This window comes from Carlito syrichta, unplaced genomic scaffold (assembly GCF_000164805.1).
Source record: "Carlito syrichta isolate Samal-C Ts95f unplaced genomic scaffold, Tarsius_syrichta-2.0.1 Scaffold316427, whole genome shotgun sequence".
In the NCBI taxonomy this organism is placed as follows: domain Eukaryota; kingdom Metazoa; phylum Chordata; class Mammalia; order Primates; family Tarsiidae; genus Carlito; species Carlito syrichta.
This window is the reverse complement of record NW_007260523.1, coordinates 1,675,909-1,697,185: the sequence shown is the minus strand read 5'-3', so window position 1 is coordinate 1,697,185 and position 21,277 is coordinate 1,675,909. Positions and strand designations below refer to the sequence as shown.

The following is a 21,277-nucleotide window of genomic DNA, read 5'->3' as shown; positions in this document are numbered from 1 at the left end:
AAGTCAGATAGTGAAACGTACAATGGAGAACAAAGCAGTAGGGTGACTGGGCATGATGGCGGGTCAAAGGCTGCTACTTCATAGGGGTATACAGGGACTATCAAATGAAAACGTGACAACTAAGTAAAACCTTCCAAAATGTGAGAAGTAGGCCATGCTGATCTCTGGGAAAGGGACCTTCCAAGCAGCAGGAAAAACTGGTGTGAAGGCCTTGGAACAGTGGCAGAATGGCAATTTTTTTTTCTTTTGAGTTGGAGTCTCACTCTGTCACTCAGACTGGAGTACAGTGGCCGCTCCCCGCCACCGCAGCCTCGACCTGCTGGGCTCTGGCGATCCTTCTGCCTTAGCCTTTCAACTGCCGGAACTACAGGCACACGCTACCATGCCTGGCTAATTTTTTGATTTACTGTAGAGATGAGGTCTCGCCCAGGCGGGTCTCGAACCTGCGGGCTCAGGCAATTCACTCACCTCGACCTCCCAAAGCGCTGGGATTACAGGCTGAGCCACTGAGCCCGGCCAGGATGGCATTTTGAAGAAACATCAACAGGCCAGTGAAGAACAGACCTAAGTGAGGGAGACAGTAGGAGTGAGGTAGGAGGTGACAGGGACAGATGTGAGGGCCTGGTAGGCCCTGGCAAGGACTTTGGTTTTACTCTTTTACCTTGCTTATTGCCATTTCCACAGAGCCTGGAATAGAGCCTGTACAGAGTAGACACTCAAGAAACATTTGCTGAATGAATTAATTAATACTCTCTACTCCCATGAATAAAAGAAAGCCTGGGGAGGGAAGATAAAGGAAGAAGACACTTGTGGGGATGGTGAGAGAACAGAACAGAGGAAGGAAGGAACTGAGAGACCTCACATGAAGTTGCTGACTCAAGGGCCCCCTGGGAGTCTTTTCGACCACACCCCCACCTCAGAACATCTTAGGCATTTTTCTTTAATTGACCCACAAGAACACAGGTCAGGTATGAGAAAAATGTTCAGATGCTGACCTTGACTCAGGAGAGGGACATGGGTGAAACAGCCTACAGATGTCTTGAACACCAAGGTAAGTCACGGTGAGGACTTTGGACTGCACCCCACAGGTCAGCACGAGAGCTGTTTTTAATTACTCCAAATAATACCCTCTATGGCAGGCTCTCTTCATCCAAGTCTGGCTTGAGGCCTGGGTCATGGCCACCAAGTCTACCTTGGAAAGGTCTTGCTGCTTTTGTGAAGTTTAGTTGAGGGGACGACGGAGGTCAAAGACAATAGGGCTAACACTCCTTGTTCTCTTTTAGCAAAGGAAGGGGCCAGCGAGGCTGTGCAGAAAATCCCGTGCTGTGCCCTCTGCTCATGACGTCTAGTTCTCTAGGCAACATTTTCCCTTGATTAGAGAAAGTTAGAAGACCCCAAAAGAGTTGCCCTCCTGCCCCATAGGCCTTTGCTGGGAAGGGCCCTCCACCCTTCCTGCCCTTCAATTCTCCACATTATCTCTAGTGAGTCCCTGACGTTAAGGCAACATTAACAACAAAAAGTACTTAGTATTTCTGCTCTACTTGACAGTTACAAAATGCTATAAAATTTTCCTTAAGAATAACCTTCACTCCCAGCTCCAACCTAAAATGGTATAAAGAGACCAAGAAAAGGACACTATTCATCAAAGGCAAAGAAAACAAAAGCTACCTCTTGCCACAGCTTGTATGTCACCTGAATTTCAAGTCATTTAATATGTTTGCTCTTACACCCTTGCTATAAGGTTTCTTCTGTCTTCCATTCCAAGTCTCTGTCATCCATTTCTATTCCCTGGCCTGCTTCCTGCACTCAGAGTTGGGTGGGCCATCTCCTCCTTTTCTTTCATTCATCACAATTCTAAAGCACCAACTGCAAAGACAGGGTGTTCGCAAACCACAATAGCCGCGGCTACAGCGAAGGATGACAGAGGAAGCAGGCGAGAATGGGACAGAGGGGAGGTAGCACTCTGACACCAGAGACTCTGTTCACAAGTCTAGGTTTTTCTCAGGTGTGAGGTGAATTAATACATTCTTATCAAATCCATCCAAGCCTTTGGCTCAGTTTTCCTCAACCACAAGAAGTTGCCACTGCAGAGCTCTTTGAGAATCTCATGCAACATGCTGTGTGAAACCATCTCAATGAATACATGTTTAAGATCACAGCACCCTGTCATCTATAGGACAACTTTCCTTGCCTGTGCTTACAAAAACTCAACACAGCATTCATTTGTCTAAATTGGTACAAACTGACAACTTTAGTGGAGGACAAAGGCAAAACAACTGTGTTTCCCAGGACTAGGGGCCTGATATTATTCTCAAGGGCTAAGTTCACAAGAAATAAATGTGGGGAAAAAAAGTCAAGTAAGAGAAAAGTTATGAAAGAAAAATAAAATTAACTCAAAAACAGTCAATACCTTTTCCCTTTAGATATTCAGAGATACTTTTTCAAAACCCCTAAATTTACTTTCATGACCATAAAATGTTCTTCAATTTAGTTAAATTAATTTACTTTTCAGAACCATACTTAAAATTGGTGTTCCAGCCGGGCTCGGTGGCTCAGCCGAGGATTGCCTGAGCCCGTGGGTTCGAGACCCGCCTAGGCAGTGAGACCTCATCTCTACAATAAATAAAAAAAAAAAATTAGCCGGGTGTAGTAGCGCATGCCTGTAATTCCAGCTACTCGGAAGGCTGAGGTGGAAGGATCGCCGGAGGCCAGCAGGTCGAGGGTGCGGTGGCCGGGAGCGGCAACCGCACTCCAGTCTGGGCAACTGAGTGAGACGCCAACTCAAAAAAAAAAAAAAAAAGGATTGGTGCTCCAATTATAATATAAGCTAGGAACAGTGCCCTCCTTTAACTCATAATGGTCACCTACGTATGTATCCCTTGTCACGCATGCAAGGGACCCTTTATCTGGAGGGTCATAACTCAGGGTCCCTGGATAAACTTACAAAAGTCTGAGAATCCCCTAAATTGCATGCAAATTGTTATGATGTGTTTTTTTTTTTTCTAGAGAGAGGATCTATGGTTTTTAATAGATTCTTAAAAGGGTTTGTGATCAACTCCTCCCATCAATTGCTGAAAAATGGTCAAAACCACAGCTTTAGATTATCAAAGCTGAATTTGAAACGTTCCACTTACCATTCAGAATATATACACATTGGCTTTTAGTTTCCAGTCAGTTTTGTTTTGTAGTTTCCAAACATAAGCACATTTTTTTAAAACCTGCTGGGCAACTCAATATCTTTTCAAAAAAAGAAGGAAAACTGCATGCCCGGCCTTCCTTGGCCGAGTGAAATAAAAAATGAGCTACTTCATGGAAACATTTTTACCTCTTAGGTCTTATAAATCCTATTTCAAGAAAAGAAAGTCAGTCTGGTTATGATGGGAAGTAAAGCCTTTGACAGTAACCCTTTGGTGTCTCCTTTAAATAACCATCCCTGCCATTCCATAAAGCCAGGGTTCTGCAGCCACTGTGTGTTCCCATGGAGAATTTCCATGGTGCTGCTGGGTGATGGCTGGGTCCACTTGGCAAAAAATAAATAAGGATTTACCAAAGATAAGCAACCCAGCAGGGAAGTGAACTTATTTCCACTTTCCTTTATGTGATTATGGCTGGATATAATTCTCAAACAGTACCAGATTAAACTTTTGTGGTTAACCCAAGGTAATCGGCATAGTTACAGAAACAAAATAGTAACAGCACTTGTCATGTGCAGGCTGACAGGTGTTCGTCCAGGTTTGTCCTTTGCTTCCAGCCATGCTTCCTGAGCTGAATGTGTGGGCCACAGCTGAACAGAGCATGATATCCTGAACAGAAAAAGATGGTGGGAAAACCTGGCTCAGCATCCTTGAGCCCATGAGCACTAGATTATGTTGGAGTCCATCTCTGTGACAAGATTTCCTTATTTCTTATCTGTTGTTGCTGCAACAAATTACTGCAGATGAATGGTTTCTATAACACAAATTTACTATTTTAGAGTTCTATAGCTCAGAAGTCCAAGAAATCAAAGTGTTGGCAGGGCTGTGTTCCTTTCTAGATGCTCTGGAAGAGAATCTGATTGCCTCTGATACCTTGGAGAGATTGCCTGCATTCCTTGACTCAAAGTCTACTTCTTCCATCTCCAGAGCCAGCAACACTGCATCATTCTGATCGTGTTTCCATCCTCCTATCTCGTTCTTCTGCCTCTATCTTTCACATGTAAAGACCCTTGTGATTACTCTGGGCACACTCAGATAATCCAAGATAATCTCCTTATTTTACAGTCAGCTGATTAATACCCTTAATTCTACCTGCAACCTTAATTCTCCTTTGCCAAATAGACTAACATGTTTAAGGTTCCAGAGATTAGGGTGTGGACATTTTGGAGTATGCACATTACTATAAATGCTATATTATTTTCTGAGCTAAAATATTTTTCTCTACCCGATAAAGCATGAACTAGCAAAAGCCTGGAACCCTTCCTGAAGGACATGCCCTACACCAAAGTTTTCAATACTTTTTCTATGCTACAAGTATTTTGATACCCAAAGACTCTCACAACCCTTGTTAAAATCCTCTTTTCTCTTTTCTAGTCAATAGTTCCATCTTCCTCATAGTCACAGGATATAATATCTACATCGAATTTATTTTTCAGCAATCTGTCTTAAAAAAAACAAACAAAACAAAAACCAAAAATCTCAATATATATACCACCCAAGGGTTTTTTTGTTTTGTTTTGTTTTTGTTTTGCCTAGAAAGTCACCAATGCTCAGATCAAGATAAAATCTATTTAAACTCATCTGCAGCATCAAAAATCTTAAGTGGCCTTTTTTTACCAAAAAAAATCTCACCATAGTCAGGATATCCAGTATGGCAGTATATTAAGCTGGAAAGGAAACAAAGCAATGTTAAGATTTCCTGAAAGCTTTCCTACTCAGTAAATGGGATGAGCATCCCGGAGCCAACCAACCAACACAGTTCCATATCTTCATGCAGAGCGAGATAAGAGACTTAGTGAATGACCCACTCCACTTGATTCCATTTAGCCCTGTGGGGAGTGGGGGAGGAGGTTATGAAAACTAATGAGAACGGTATGAAATTCTGAAAAACTTTCTGGCCTGGCTCAGTGGCTCAGCCTATAATCCCAGCACTTTGGGAGACTGAGGTGAGTGGATTGCCTGAGCCCACGGGTTCGAGACCAGCCCCAGCAACTGGGTGAGACCTGTCTCTACAATAAATAAATTAAAAAAAAATTAGCCAGGCATAGTAGCAGACAACTGTAGTTTTGGCAACTTGGAAGGCTGAGGCAGGAGGATCGCCAGAGCCCAGCAGGTCAATGCTGGGGTGGCCATGAGAGTGCCACTGTACTCCAGCCTGGGCGACAGTGAGACTCCAACTCAAAAAAAAAAAAAGAAAAACTTTCCCATATAAGTGATGGAAATTAAACATCTAAAAATAACTCTTAGAACAAAATTATGGAAAAATCGAATTATGAGTTTAATAGCAACAAGATTGAATGCTGTAAGAGACCACCGCCCAGAGGTGACTTAAGATCCTCAGTGTAAGATGCAGTGAGCCCCTTCATGTGGGTTCAGTTTCCAGTATCTGCTTCCTAGAGCACTCTTTTGTTGGACCTAGAAGAACAGAGAGAAGATACTAGAAACCTTGCCTCCTATGGAAAGAACAGGAAGTGTAGGAACATGAGCATTGTATGCCAGCTTGAATCCAGGAATATCTGGCAAGTACTGAGTATAATTCCAGCACTAGATAAAAAACTTAATTATTATTATTATTTTTTTTTTTTTTCCAAGTAGCTGGAACTACAGATGCGCGCTACCACACCCGGCTAATTTTTGATTTGTTGTAGAGATGAGGTCTCGCTGCCCAGGTGGGTCTCGAACCCACAGGCTCAAGCAATCCACTCACCTCCCAAAGGCGCAGGATTACAGGCTGAGCCACCGAGCCTGGCTTAAAACTTAATTATTTTTAAGTGAAGTTTAACAAAAAGTAATTTGGAATATATTGTATGCCTCTCAAAATTATTACCCAGTCTCCCATGCTAAAAAGAATTTGAGAACTGGATGGGCCCTTTTTTTTTTAAAGAAGGTTTACTACTACCACCTCCCAGCTTCCAAAGGAAAAAAAGTTTTTATTAAAACTTCATATTCAGCCCTCACAGTCTTGTCAGTAATGGTAGAAATCTATAGACCTATCTGTCTCTCCCACTAAATGTAGACAGAAGCTAGGGAATGTTCACTGCTGGTCCTTCCAAAGCACCTGCTGCTCGTAATAGGCATGAATAATAAAAGTCATTATTTATTGGTTAGACAAATAGTTCCTAACTACCTATTGAAGGCACCATTCCTTTTTGAGGTTAGAGCAGTAAACAAGTAAACATGGTCTCTGAGTAGGAAAGACAGTCAAGAAAGAATCAAGATAAATAACTTAATTTCAAATAATGATAAATGCCACAAGAAGACAGAAAACAAGGTAATGGTAACATCTTAAGGACTTAATATTTTCCAGTCACTATAAAAATAATACTATAGTAACAACAACAACAAAAAAAAAAACCACAATAAGAACTATACCTAGATAATCAAGTTAAAACTTCTCAATAAGCCTATGAGGTAGGTATGTTTTTTTTATTTTTACTCTACAGATGAGGATACTGAAGATAAACTAGCTGCCCAATATTGCAGAGCAAGTGCGGAGTGCAAAACTGGAATCAAGTTCTAGTCTTCTGGCTCCTAAGCCCATGCTCTTAACCATCATACCATATGCCTCACACCTGAAACTCACAGCTAAAACAAACACAGGAAAATTGTTTTTCCCATAAAGTAACCTAGAACTCTGAAAGAGAAACATATTTGGCACTTATGACAAAATCCTTAGAAATAAATAAAAACTCTCAAGCTTCTCATTTGATCAATTCCCTTTATGCCATGGAAGAACTGGCTTCACCCACAAGGGCAGCTGCGTTCTTGCTGGTTATTCAAACATCATGTTTTGCATATGAAAGTGTGACTCCTCCAGGTGGCCTAACTATGGAGTTAAGGTTACTACTCCTACAGTGGTAGTATATTTGCTTAAATCCACCCATGCATTCTCATCTGCTATCCCCACACTCCCGGAAGTGCTATCTTCAGAAAGTAGTTGATCAGGGATCTGGCCTGAGCTAAACACACGGTAACACTCCAGACACACAAACACAACCATGGCCTTTATGGCCCCCGATCTAGCTAAGTGATCATCTTAGATCACTGACCATTCAGTTTCATTTGGGAGTAACTTCCCAAAACATCCTCTCTTAGCGGCTACTGCACTCCAGTCTGGGCGACAGAGTGAGACTCCAACTCAAAAAAAAAAAAAAAAAAATGGCTCTATCATTGACACTAGCTCTTATCTCCCAACTGCCATACTGATTCTATAATTTATTTCTGTGATGACTTGTTTGTTAACTGTCTCTCACTCAACATTAAGCATGAAGAGGACAGGATTCATAGCAGGTTTGTCCATCACCTACACAGTACCTTGTATAGTACATGGTACATATTACATGGCTGAAATATACTGTGTGAGTAGACAAATGAGAGCACTGATGTTCAAGTGAGTTGCCCACAACTGTGCGAAGGGAGGAGTCCACAGGAAATGCAATTTCCAAGGAAAAATTGAGGTAGTCACAAGAAGGATGGCTAAGGGGGTTCCCATGTAACTCTTTCCTTTTCAAATGATGTTAACAAATCAAGAGAGGTGATGTGGCAAACTTGGAAAAGCTTCCAAGTGAGAAAGGGGCAGGAGTTTTGGTTTGTTTGCTTGTGTTAGGGTCTCACTCTGACATCTAGGCTGGAGGGCTGTGGCACAATCACAGCTCACCGCATCCTCGACCATCTATACTTGGGTGATTCGTCTCAGCCTCCCAAATAGCTGGGACTACAGGTATGTGCCACCATGCCTGGCCTTTTTTTATTTTAGAGATGAGGTCCTGCTATGTTGCCTAGGCTGGTCTCGAACTCCTGGGCTTAAGCAATCCTCCAGTATCAGCCTTCCAAAGTGCTGGAATTACAGATGTGAGCCACTGCGCCTGGCCCAGGAGTAGGTTTTAATTCCAGCTCTGCTACTTCCTGATTGGATGTTTCTGAACCACAAAGTTCTCATCTGTAAACATGAGGGCAGTAGTAAGTGAACTAAATGAGATAACATCTGTGAAACCTCATGGCAAACAAGCCTGGGAAGAAGAAATAAGTTCAAATACCTACTGAATTGTCTCTTCTCTGTGACATAAACAAGCAAATTTAAGTCAGATTATCTCAAGGTATAGTGTTTACAAATGGTTTCAGCCTTTATCCTCCTGAAAAGTTCTCCACTGGGAGAATGCACTTGAAATAAAAGGAGTAATTCAGACTATCACTCAGTGCTTTCCACACAGTGACCTGAGAGCCATTAGGGATTTTGCCAAGATTTCTGGAGACCTAGCTCACCCTGACTCTGCTTGTTGATAGCACTCTGCTTACTGATAGCACTCTGCTTAATTCTAATATCAGAGATGAATATCAGAACAGAAAGCTCAAGAAACAACCCCAAAAGTAGATACTGCAACAGTTGTCTGAAGAAAACTCTAGATATTTGCACAAACCTCTCATGATTCTCACTGAGGATCACCAGCTGAGGCAGGTTTCTCCCTATATTTGAGGTTGGGCATTTTAAGTGATAACTAATTCTCCTATTTTTACATGGTATGGTGGGAAGAATAGATTTTTAAGTAGAGTTTATGTTTGAAGTTGAGAAAATAAAATCTGAAAGTCCTAACACACACAACTAGCCCACAATCTGAGAACTTTCTCTTGGGTTAAAAGGAAGCCAATGTCTCTAGAGTTAATTCTGAGTCACAGTGAGAAGCACAGGAAACAGGAGTCTTTGTGAAACGCTGATCGTCCCAATAAAGGATAAAGCAAACACATGGAATTCGCCATACATGAGATATGTCTATTGGTCAATCACGGAGGTTCATATTAGCAGAATAAAAATCTGTAAAAATATAAAAGAAATCTCAGAAAGTTTTTCTCCATACGAGAAAAGTCACATGATCGGAAGTCTTAGGGGAAATCAAAGCTTGACTTCAAATAAGTTTTTCTCTGGTGGGAAATAAATAAAGCAGCATCTGCCTGCAATCCATTCTTGACTGGTTATTATATGAAGAGTGCTGTAATAACTTCTCAGTGTTAATTTCACAAAGCATAAGCAATCTATGATTTAAAAATATGGCTTCAGTCATATTTAAAAAATTTTATCGGAGACCCACAAACAAGTCTACCGCAATCTACTAACAAGAATATAATATTTCAGATGCTTATCCTCAGAACAGGCAAGTTTGTACAAAGCAATTGCTTCCTCTTAATTATAGACATTACTAGTCCCAACGGCAATTTAAGAACCCAGTGTGTTTCATAGAATGTGCACTTTGGTTACATTCAATCAAGACTGAAGTTGCACCACAAGATTTAGGTGTGAAGAAGAAATGGAGTGAGGAAGAAACATTCACATTGAGGCTTATACATATTTGGAAAAATCCAAATTTCCACAGAGGAAGCAAAATAAATGAGGCTTATTTCTCTAAACTTCTATACCCTGTTTCATCTGCAGAACATGTTAGAACTTCACTCTATGCCATCTTAAGTGGTTATCTACTTGCTTCATAAGTGCAAGCCTTATCTTTTGCAGTAAAATATTAGGTACTGAAGGGTGAGTCCAGGTTGTATGGATATGTAACTTGGGGATATATGTAATTTGAGGGGTCCTCTCAAAGAAAAATACAAAATTATGAATATAAAATGATGTAGAGAGCATTCCAAGTGAGTGTCCCTGAAGCAGCTTCCCAGTAATCCACCTCTAAACTCCGGGTAAGAACGAAGTCATATTTCTGAGTTCCATCTGCATGGTGTGTTGCAGAGGCTAGGGACTGCATTCAGTGCTTGTTGGTTCCAGTCATTTTAGAAGCAAGCAAAGGATCTAACTGTGAGATTAAATTCAATTGGCCCATCCAAATGGTACAAAATAATCCTAACTCTTCATTTAGTTATATTTTAAATGATAATTTGAATTAAATGCAATTTGAATTCGTGTTGATTGTTATTTAATAGTCATTCAGTTAGTATTTTTAAAAATCCAAAAATATCTTATCTCCACTACAATAGAAGAACAAAGAATTTTAAAATCATCAAATAAAAGCTGGATGTACATGAGTCATAGACTAAACACTCTAGTTCCTGTGTGTATGTCCATAATTTAAATGAACAGCTGGAATTTACACGTACTCCTTTACTGACTTGAGGACATCTGTGGCCTATTATCAATAAAGCCACCCCATAAATAGAAGAAGTTACCAACTCCAAAGCAAACTTGTACGAGATTTTATGTTTTGAACTATTTCCCTCATAATGCCTGTCAACAGCATACTGCATCTTTTTATAAAGATGAAATACCAAAAGGAGAAAATTCATATAAGTTTTCAATGTCTATTTATAGTTACGAGCTATTAGATAAGCAAACAAACTATAAAAGAAATGACTCACTAGCCCAAGTTTATACTCCAGGCATTACATTTTGTCAAGTACTGCTATGCAAAAAACTACAGAACTTCCTATCTATCTTGCAGCTCAGGGTATCACAACTGGATCAACATATGATAAATTTTTTGAATGTTCCTGAATATGAACATATGAATAACCATTGATCCAAATAATTTCACTCTATATGCACCTACAAGAATACTACTTTGGGGGAAAACCCACTATTATCAATACCCTTACTTACACTGGAATAGGACTTGATTATTAAAGGCATTTCTTAAAACTGATAGATATGACTACCCCCAAATTTTAAAGTCTTCATAAAAAGGATACTAATAAACAATTTTTAAAACCAAGGGACAAATTAGGAAAAATATTTCCAACATGATAAGCAAAGAACTAATTACCTTAATGTGCAGTTATAATTAGTTGATCAATAAATAGGTGAAAATAGTCCAAAAGAAAAACAGACAAAGGACATGAAAAACAGTTCAAGAAAACACAAAGGACCAATAAGTATTTTAAAAGATGCTAAGCCTCACTCATAAAGGTGAGACATATAAATTCAAAAGCAATGAGCTACCATTTCTCAGTGGCCAGATCATGGTGGAGATAGTTTCAGAGATAGAGATGAAAAATACGCTGTTGGCATGTGCATGGGGAAAGCGAGGAAATGGACACTTTCATTCTCTGTGGATAGGAGTGTGGTTGGTGCAGTCTTCTGGAGGGTAATATGGCAGTATCTTTCAAATCTTTAAATGCTGATATTCTTTGATCCATCAGTTACTCTTCTATGAAATTATTCTGGTTGGGAGTGGTGGTTCACACCTGTAATCCTCGCACTTTGGAAAGCTGAAGTGGGAAGACTGCTTGAGCCTTGAGGCCAGGAGTTACCAGCCTGGGCAACGTAGCAAGAACTCATCTCTACAAAAATAAAAACGAAATTAGCTGGGCATGGTGGTGTGTGCCTGCAGTCCCAGTTATTCAGGAGGCTGAGGTGGGAGGATTGCCTGAGCCCAAGAGGCCGAGGCTGTGGTGAGCTGTGGTGAGCTGTGATGGTGGTACTGCACTCCAGCCTGGGCAACAGAGTAGATCCCATCTCAAAAAACAAGAAAAACAGAAAAAGAAATGAAATTATCCTACAGATTTATCAAACGACTATTCAGAAATATGTAGTCAAAAAAGATCCTTGCATCACTGTTTATAAAATTTAAAAAAACAAATAAAAAACTAGAGAGAGCCTAAATGTCTATCCATATAATAATCAATTCAATAATGACTATAAGGTCATTAAAAATATTAAGGTAGATCCATCCACACGTGCTGATTTTGAAATAATAAGAACTTGTATTTCTTGAGCTTTTGAAATAATAAGAACTTACATGTCTTGAACTTTCAATATGTCAGCTACTATTCTAAGCCTTTTACATAAGTCAAGTCACTTAATGAGTAAAGAATCTCTAAGATACATAGATAAGTAAAAATTGAAAATTGCAGAACAGACTGTATTCTGTGATTCTATTTGTATCATAGATAAGTATATATGACATATGATAAATATATATAAACAAATAGTATATAAATGGTAAATAGTACATAAGTGTGTATGTGTTTGCATACACATATTTATATTCACCCAGAAAAATCCAGGAGGAATACAAAAGGAATGGCATACAGTGATTATCTAGGAGGAATGGGATAGAAACTTGGAGAAAAGAAAATTTTTTCTTTTTATAATTTTCTGGATTGATGGAACTTTTCACCACGCACATGGATTACTTCTATTTTTAAAATGCTATTTTATTTTATTTATTTATTTTAAAATGCTATGTTATTTGCCTACTTAGATTATGGTCTAATTTTCTTATATATATATATTCAAAATCTAATAAATGTTACTTGGAGGAAAAGTAGCAGTATGAAAAAACTTTAATATTTTTATCATGAGCACAGATAACTTTCAAAATAAAAAATCTAGTTAACAAAAATCAAGATTCAACAAGTCCAACAAAAATACCATATCTCATTTCCCTCCTTCTGCAGGAAACTTCAGAAAACTGTCTAAGGATTTGGGGGAGGATTCACATGATTCTCAAACAATTGTCTGGATGACAGTTTTCTTCCTCTCAATATCAAGTTAATTTAATGGTATCTTTAAAATACCAGGTTTAATTATAAATAAAACAAAAATAAGGAGGAAAATATCAAGATTAACAATGTGTAAATTACAGTGTACACTGCTCTATTATACGCAATTATACACCTTAACAATACAGATCAAGGATGATACCTGTGCGCATATCCATAAAGTAGCCTGATATATGGTGACTATTAATAGTTATACATCATCATCATCACCATCATCCGACTGGTCTAAGACTGAGCTTCACACTTCACAAGCATTAGCTCATTTAATTCTCACAACAGTCCAACTGATTATTCACTAGATTATATAAAATTATAAAAATTCGAAACAAATCAGGATAGCAAATAAATTAAATCTAACAATTGAATCTAGATTTCTGGTATCCACTCTTAACTCTTTTATAGATTTTTTTATAAGTTTTTTTTCCCCCAGAAACAGACCATAAGAGGCTCCTGAATAATCTTCGTGCCATCTATGCCAAAGGTCATGCTTTCCAGTTACCCTTCCACACATACCCCTCTCAGCACACCAAGGGCAGGTGATTCTGAACGTTGTGCCTTCACTTTGCAAGCAGCCTGACATTTCAACTCTCAAACTCCTTTCAATTCTTACCTGTCCAGCAGCAGTTCCAACACTTCTTTAGTAGAGGCAAAGCCTCTATACGTTGACAGAAAGATGCTGATATAGGTAAAGTCATTGTCCCCAAAAGCTGTCAGCAGATTCTCCACAAGCTTCTCCAAGGTTCCAGCTTTTATGGTCCTGATCTTACACGTCTCATACTGACTGACTGTATGTCCTGGAGGCAGCTGGTCCCCTTCAACCTGTGCAACAAATTAATGATTACCATCAGGAGAAATGGTTCCCTAAAGTAAAACTGAAGTCGTTGAAGACCATAGCCTGTCATGTTTCCCCTCACTCTTATTTAATTTCTCTGCAAGTCATGTAAGGCAATGCTCTCTCCTGTGAGTCCAGTGTGGTGGAGTGGCAGCGGTAGTGACAGTGGGTGTATGAATGTGTGTTTCCTTGCTCTCTAGAAGTAAAGGTATTACTTCATAGTTGTTATATTTCTTCTACTTACTCCTCTATCAGGAATTAAGTTGCTGGCATATTTTATCAAGGCTGTTTTCTATGATCCCAGGATAGAGTTTAGCAAATGTTATCAATCATTCCCTTTGTGTTATTCCATGGTAAGTTTACAGACTCGTTCTTAAAGACAGCTTCTACAGTGATGTGCCAAAGGTGACTCACTAGTTTTGGAGAACTGATCATTAAATTTTTAGGATTTGTGTGAGCCAGCTGACATCATGCTGATAGCCAGAAAAGTCAACCATGGTAGGACTATGATTTTCATGGAAATCTATGGAGATTTGACTGTTCTCCAGTGTACTGAAAGCAAAGTGCATTCTGATTAAATACCATCAGCCATCAACAGAAATGGCTGAGAAATGACTATATCAAGCAGCACTGGGTTAAGCTCCGTGAGCGTGGAAAGGACGGGTGGGTGTGTGGCTCTGCCTTTGGAAATTTGTAGAAAGTATAAGAGAAGACATTTACTCATGAGAAGTAGCTATCACATGAGAATGAAACTGTAAGTAATACTGGCAGATATACTTTACCTTGGTATATAAATCATAATACATAAAAATTAATTGGTAATGAAATCTGTAAAGCTTAAACATTGAATAAAAGGGAAGATAATTAAATTGAAGAAAAATATTGGCGTACCTTACATTCTGCAGTAAATCCATGCCTAACAAATTATACAGAGATACAATTTTCAAAGTTTAACTGGTCCTCCATAGACACTAAGGGAAACTGCCCTACAGAGAGGAGGTCTGTAATGAAGCTTTTCCTAAAGAAAATAATTATTCCAAGTAATCTGAATAATCACCAGGCACTTTATCTAAAGCATAAATTGAATTTTTTATATCATATTTTCCTAAGTTCAACTAATCATACGTGAAAACTAAAGAAAAAGGGCAAAGACGCGAAAACTGGATACTGGAGCTCTGATGATAATACTGTGCTTACTAAGCAGCATGCTTGCTTTTTCTTCACCTGGTCTGTCAAAAACTAAACTACTGGAGGGAAATTAACAGCTGGGATTGCTTTCAGAAAGATCAAAGTGGTGGCAACTACTTTTAGAAGGAGGATAGAACAGCTTAATGTCATCATGTCTAACTGCTAACAGGAATTAAAATTAAGACTCCAGCTTATGTGGTGGATGGCTTTATTTCTTTATTTAATTTTTGAAAGTTTTCTAAAGAGAGGGATCTGGTTCAGGCAAAATACCAAATGTTTCTTTAGGCCTCTTAAGACTGTTGACTCAGATTATGGCCTAATAATTTCTTTATCACTCTCTATGTAGTTTCAGAACAAGCCTAGTAGTATCCATCTGTTCCCCAGAAGCTCCAATTAACTTTAACCAGAAACAATAAGTGAAAAAAGATATACAGTTTCAAACTCTATATGTTTTTAATTACTTGGTACAGTGCTGCTTTGCCTGTGTACTATAAAATACTAGTTCCAAAAAAAGAAAGTCGTGTGGTCAAGTTTGAGAACTACAGAGTTCAATAAAGTCAAAGATATTTCTTTACTGCAGAATTTCTTCAAGTCTTTAATATTCTAACATGTGTTATTAAACTCCAAGAGAGGGATGTGAATTTCTCTTTATACTCAGAGCATCTTGCAGAACTTTAGAAAGAAGAGTTTTTTTAAAAAAAAATACTGACTTAGTAAATTACTGTAATGCATTTAAAATGATTTATATTTACTACTTTTCACTTTTTAAAAAATCAAAATATTATGAAATGTTAACTTTTATCTTCAAACAGCCATATTCCTTTGATCTCTTTTGTAATACTAAAATATAGGGATGTTTTGTGTTTTTCACTTTGTCACTTTAACAGATCTGGCCATAATAATTGTCAGTCTGCGTAATATTAAAAAGTAGCAGTTGGGATATATACTTCAATGTCAAATGTTAACAACAACAAAAGGAATAGCTTTTCAGTGGTTAGGGATATTCAGGCTCTCATTTAAATCAAACTTTCTTACCTTGTGATAATGTTAGGGTTCCCTTACTAAACAATTTTGAAATTTGATGATTCTTATTTTACTTACGATGCAAACTTCACTTTAAGACTAAATCTTTCTTTCCTACTGAAAGTAATGACTATTTAAAAGAACTAATTTTTCACTGAGTATTGATGCGGCCAAAAATTCAAACACAGAGAAAAATGCTTGTCAAAGGACCTGATGAAGTGGGTCCCTTTTCCTGCCAGAAAGCAGATTTGGCAGGAAGCCACAGTTCTCCCTTGGGAATGGAATTATGTTTCTCATTAACCCAGTCGCTTCCTTTTAGTCCTCCTTTTACTCTGAAAAAAATCTCAGCGTGCATATGATTCCCGTAAGTCCATTGAACAGTTTTGCTCCTCAGTGTTTGCGTCTGTACATTAGGAAGAACTACATTTGATCTAACACAATGGCTAATAAAATATTTTGACTATTTAGATTTTAAAAACCATTCCCTAAGTGCAATGAGTGAACATCAATGACAATATCACAAAATGAAGTACAGAATTGCTCTGGTGCCTAAAATCATTCTCACAAAAATTAACAATGTATGTTAAAGTGTCGGAGCATTTGCTTAATGTCATTTCCTGTAGATTTGCTAAATATCCTAATATCTACTTGTGATGCAGGGGGAAGACCAGATTTTTGAAGATGAGTTCTAATTTATCAGCATTCAAATTAAGTACGTGTTTATGAAACAAAAACTTAAAATTATCTACCACTGGAATTATTTTGACATGAAATTGTACAAAAGAGAAAAAAAAATACCATATGCTGTATGGCCAGACTGGAGAAGCTAAAATGTTAAAGTTTCGTTTTTGCAACAAAAGATTCGGTAGGTCTATAATCCTTATAGGAGAATTTAGAGCCTGTTTTTGTTTGTATTATCTTCATAACTTTGAATTGAAGTTTAAGAGAAAAGGGGTGGAACCCTTGGCAGACAAGTGTTTAATAACCCAGACTTTGAAAGCAAGACAGGGAGGCCTGAGCCTGCCCTGTGGGTTAGCACGCTAACAGGAAACAGCTCAATCTGGATCTCATCAAAGACCGTCGCTTTCCTGACAAGATCATGACACAGAGGCCACAAAAATGTTTCATGATTGTTTTTTTGGTCACTCTTTCTGCCATTAGGATTCAGCTTGTTCTAAGAGAACATGCCTGACTCCTATGGGGTAAATATCTAAAATTCTGCTCCAGTGTCCCAGCCACAGCATTTCCATAATTATCAATTTTGGCATGAGGGAGGGAGGAGAGAGTATGAGAGATGAAATGTGTCATATTTAGATTCTGTTTCCAGTCATAGAGAAATATGTTATCTTACCTTCTAAAACATAAATTGTTAACAACTTGGGTATTTATAATTTGAAAAAAAAAAGCCTCTTCAATCAAAATAATACTTCAGTAATCTGATACTCTAACAGGGAATGTATTAAATAAACAGCCTCATGAGAATGGAGACAGCACGGAGTCCTCCAAGCCATGATCTGTCCTCAGTGTACCAGTTCTCAGGCATCTTGGCTTGAGCAGCAAAGTAAATAGTGTGTACTATCCTAGCTGTTAATTCCCTAAGAAGGTCTAAAACCCATATCCAAAGTTCTACAGACTTTAGGAAGGTACATATTCTTATTTACATCTGTTCCAACCACCAAGAGTAAATTTAATACTTAAAAAAATGCACTACAACTGCTTTCCAGAAATAGTAAACCACCATAGTGCAGGCTAAGTATCTTTCATACCAAATACTTGGAACCAGAAGTGTTTCAGATTTCTAATTTTTTCTGATTTTGAAATATTTGCAATATACTTAGTGGTTGAGCATCCCTACTCTAAAAATCCCAAATCCTAAATGCTCCAATGAGCACTTCCTTTGAGCATCATGTCAGGACTCAAAAAGCTTTGGATTTGAAGCATTCTTAATTTCGGCTATTGGGATTAGGGATAGTCAACCTGTATAGGAAAACCCATGAGCTAACTCACAAATAAGCTCTGCTCATCTCTCCACATGACCCAAATGAATATATTAAATGTCCTTGTCATGCAAAGAAAAAAATTCATTCTTTCAGTAGAAATCATGTATGTAAAGACACAGCAGAGCCTTGTGAAAAGGCCAGTACATTTGAGTACTATAGTGAGCTATTTATACAGGGGCATACAAAGAGGTAAGGCAAAGTCTAGCAAAACCTCTGAGGCACATGATGTCAAGTTCTGCATGAGCTTCTGCTTGGTGTGAACTTCTACTTTGGGTGTGAACTCACTTTTTTGCTATAATGGTTAGGATTGCCAAATAAATTACAGGATGCCCGGTGAACTTTTAGTTTCAGATCAATAATGAATAACTAAATGTTTTTTGGTATAAGCACATCCTATGCAGTATTTGGAACCTACTCATACTAAAAAAACTATTTATTGTGTATCTGAATTTGAAACTTAACTGTGCACTCTGCATTTGTATTTGGTAAGTCTGGCAACTCTGTGCTATCTGCATATACAGAATGGACATCTCTTTCATTTATTCATCTACTTAACCAGCCTCACATTAACTAAACAGTACTGTGTGCCAGGCACTGTGCAAGGTGCTAGACATATAAAGGTAAATAAATGCATGCAGTCCTGAAACCAAAGTTGTTCAGTCTGGTAAAGGAAAAAGACACAGAAAAACTATTATAGTACAATATGAATAAAACAGTGCAGAGACAGGCAGGACATCAGGGAAGCATCAAGAGGGACCCAGGTGAAAGGAGGCATCAGAAAAGGTTTCCTGAGTAGATGTTGCCCGCACTGGGCTTTAAATTATGAATGGAGTTGTCAGTGTTGGGGAGGGCACAGCCAGTAGAGACCAGCATTAACAAAGTCATTAAGAAGAAAAGAAGTGTGAACAGTATTGGGGCTCAGAAAATGATGCCCCAAAGTATGGCTCTTTGACACGCTGAGCACTTTGAACTAAAGGAGACTGGAAGGCCTCAGAAGCAAAGTCTCCCTCTACTTTCTCCTGCACTCCTGTCTTCCCTCCCTTCTTTTTCCCCCCAAAGTGAGTCCTAGAAGCCAAAATTCCTCCTTCTCCAAGGCAGGTAATAAAAACTAGTATCCTATCCTCCGCCCAAAGCAAGCCATAAAACCTAGAAATATTGCCCCCACATTTCTGTATAGCAGTTGGCCATAAAAAACTCTCTGACCTTCTGATAGTAAGTCACAAGACCCTGGTTCCAGGAGGCCCTGCCCTATACCTGGGAGGAAGGAATGCTACACAGAGAGGCCAAGAAGAATCTGAACAGACAGGCCTTGCTGGGTTTCCCCTCAGTCTATTACTATCAGCTTATACCCTTTTTGTCCAACCACATTTCTACATGGCTAGCCATTCTTCATTGAATCTAAGCATAAAAGTGAACCATTAGCCCTGGGTCTTTGGGTCTCCATTTCTGAAGGCTCCCATGTCACAAAAACTGATTAGACATTTGCCATGTTTTTCTCCTGTTAATCTGTCCACCTCCACAGGGGGAAAACATGTGGTTGCAGAAGCAACATGACAAAGGGAATGAGTGCCTTGGCCACAAAGTCAGCAGGGGACTACCTGATTATGAAGGACTTAGGGTGCCTCCTAAACAGCTGTGACTCCATGTCTTACCGGAAATGGAAAACCACTGATGAGATTTTAAGCATGGTCAGAGAAATCAATGTGGAGGACAGACTTGGTGAGGACAGTTTTTTTTATAGGTTTTGGTTTGTTTGTTTTGTTTTTTGTTTAGAGTTGGGGTCTTGCTCTGTCACCCAGGCTGGGAGTGCAGTGGCACAATCACAGCTCACCACAATCTTGACATCCTGGGCTTAGGCAATCCTTCCACCTCAGTATCCCAAGTAGCTGGACTACAGGTGTGCATCGCTAGGCACAAAAAAAAATTTCATTTTTTTTAGAGACAAGGTCTCACTATGTTGCTTTGGCTGGTCTCAAACTCCTGGGCTCAAGCAATCCCCCTGCCTCAGCCTCAAAAAATGCTGGGATTACAGGCGTGAGCCACTGCACCCAGCCAATGAGAACAGTTTTAAAGTTGGGAAATCCAGTAGGGAAATTTCTGATACTCCAGCGGAGCAACTGCAAGGGACTTAACCGGGACAATGTAAATAGGAAAGAAAAGGTAGCAGATGAGAGGAACACATTTAAGAAATAATCAAAAAGAACTCAGTGAATAACTGGAGGTAGAAGATAAAGAATTGAGAATATTTACCTGATTTCTATTGTAGAAGACTGGAAAGATAATGGTGTCACCCATAAGGAGAAAAAAAAAATTGAGGAAAGAAGTCAGATTTATGTGGGATAAAGGTAGTGAATTCTACTTTTAAGTAGAACTTGAGGTATTTGGGGAGACATGCCAATGGTACAGTCCAACAGGCAATTAGAATCTAAAAGTTGGGAGAAAGATCTAAGATGAAAATATGCAGAACTTGCATCAGTCAAAATAGAAAAAGTCATAGGCTGAGGATGGTATCTGGATAGTTACCAAAATTAAGAGGGTTCCAAGAGTAAAGATGGTGAGCACTATAAGAGACACTTGAACATGGGGCAAATTCACACGTCGTCTCATCTATGGTGGCCTTTCTGGGCAGAGAAACCAGAAGAAATCTTCACTACCAGACTCACACATATGCCAACATTTCCACCTTCCATCTAACCATGCAGACATACCAAGGGTAGCCAGTGGTACACTGGAGCCAGATTGAAATCCGTGCACCAGCCATCTGTGCACACTCATTCAAAACTCTGCGTCCAAGGGCATCATGGTGGTGGTGTGAATTCAGCAATGTTAGGACTATTTACACCATGGAAATTATTGAAATGCTACATTTTGGAGAGCACATTATCAGCATATCACTGCCCAGGAGTCCCTCTCAGATTGTGTCAATGGCAAATTCAAGAAAAACCTTCATACTGGTTGAACTTTTTTTTCTATGCACACTATAGTTAAGGCATTTGTGTTGTCTCTGTTATCTTTGATCTTATGGAAGATGGAAAATTATGCCTCTGAACTATGAAAAAAGCAGAAACATAGAGGAATAAAAGTCAGAGAAGCACATGCATGACAAATGAATGTATTCGAAAAAAATTACAAGGTTCCCAATAGTTGACCTGGCTTGAAGTCACTTGTTTGAATGAAGCCACTTGAAAAGGTTTCTATGATGAGTACTCTTCATTTTCAGGACAACACTAAGGGAGCTGCAACAATAAACCATAGCCAGGGTCTTATCACGCAGAAATCCCATCCCCCTTGGCCATCCTCTCTCACCCCCACTGAGTACAGAAACATTCCAGGAGGAAACAGGAAGCTGTGCTTCCCATCTCCTGAAAAACAGTAGTACTGCTGGAGTCTTGATTCTGCATTAATCCATCACAGGCTCTATCTTCTCTAACGCAAATCTTTATTTCTGACATTCTGGTCATCCTTTAAGGATTCCTAGGAGCCAGATTTAAAAGCCAACTAACTTTAGAAAGTTTGCTGATCACATTTTTCAGGTAAAATAA

General features: G+C 38.9%; 1 protein-coding gene across 4 annotated transcripts in view; it reads right to left on the bottom strand.

The window, feature by feature from the left end:
• The window catches only part of RGL1 (ral guanine nucleotide dissociation stimulator like 1), a 263,517-nt gene that overhangs the window by 69,416 nt on the left and 172,824 nt on the right, over positions 1-21,277 (bottom strand). For all 4 annotated transcript variants that reach the window (XM_008074430.2, XM_008074431.2, XM_021707212.1 and 1 more), the window contains one exon: positions 13,303-13,511. In XM_008074430.2, the coding sequence (XP_008072621.1) occupies positions 13,303-13,511 (209 nt within the window). The remainder of the gene's footprint in view (positions 1-13,302; positions 13,512-21,277) is intronic.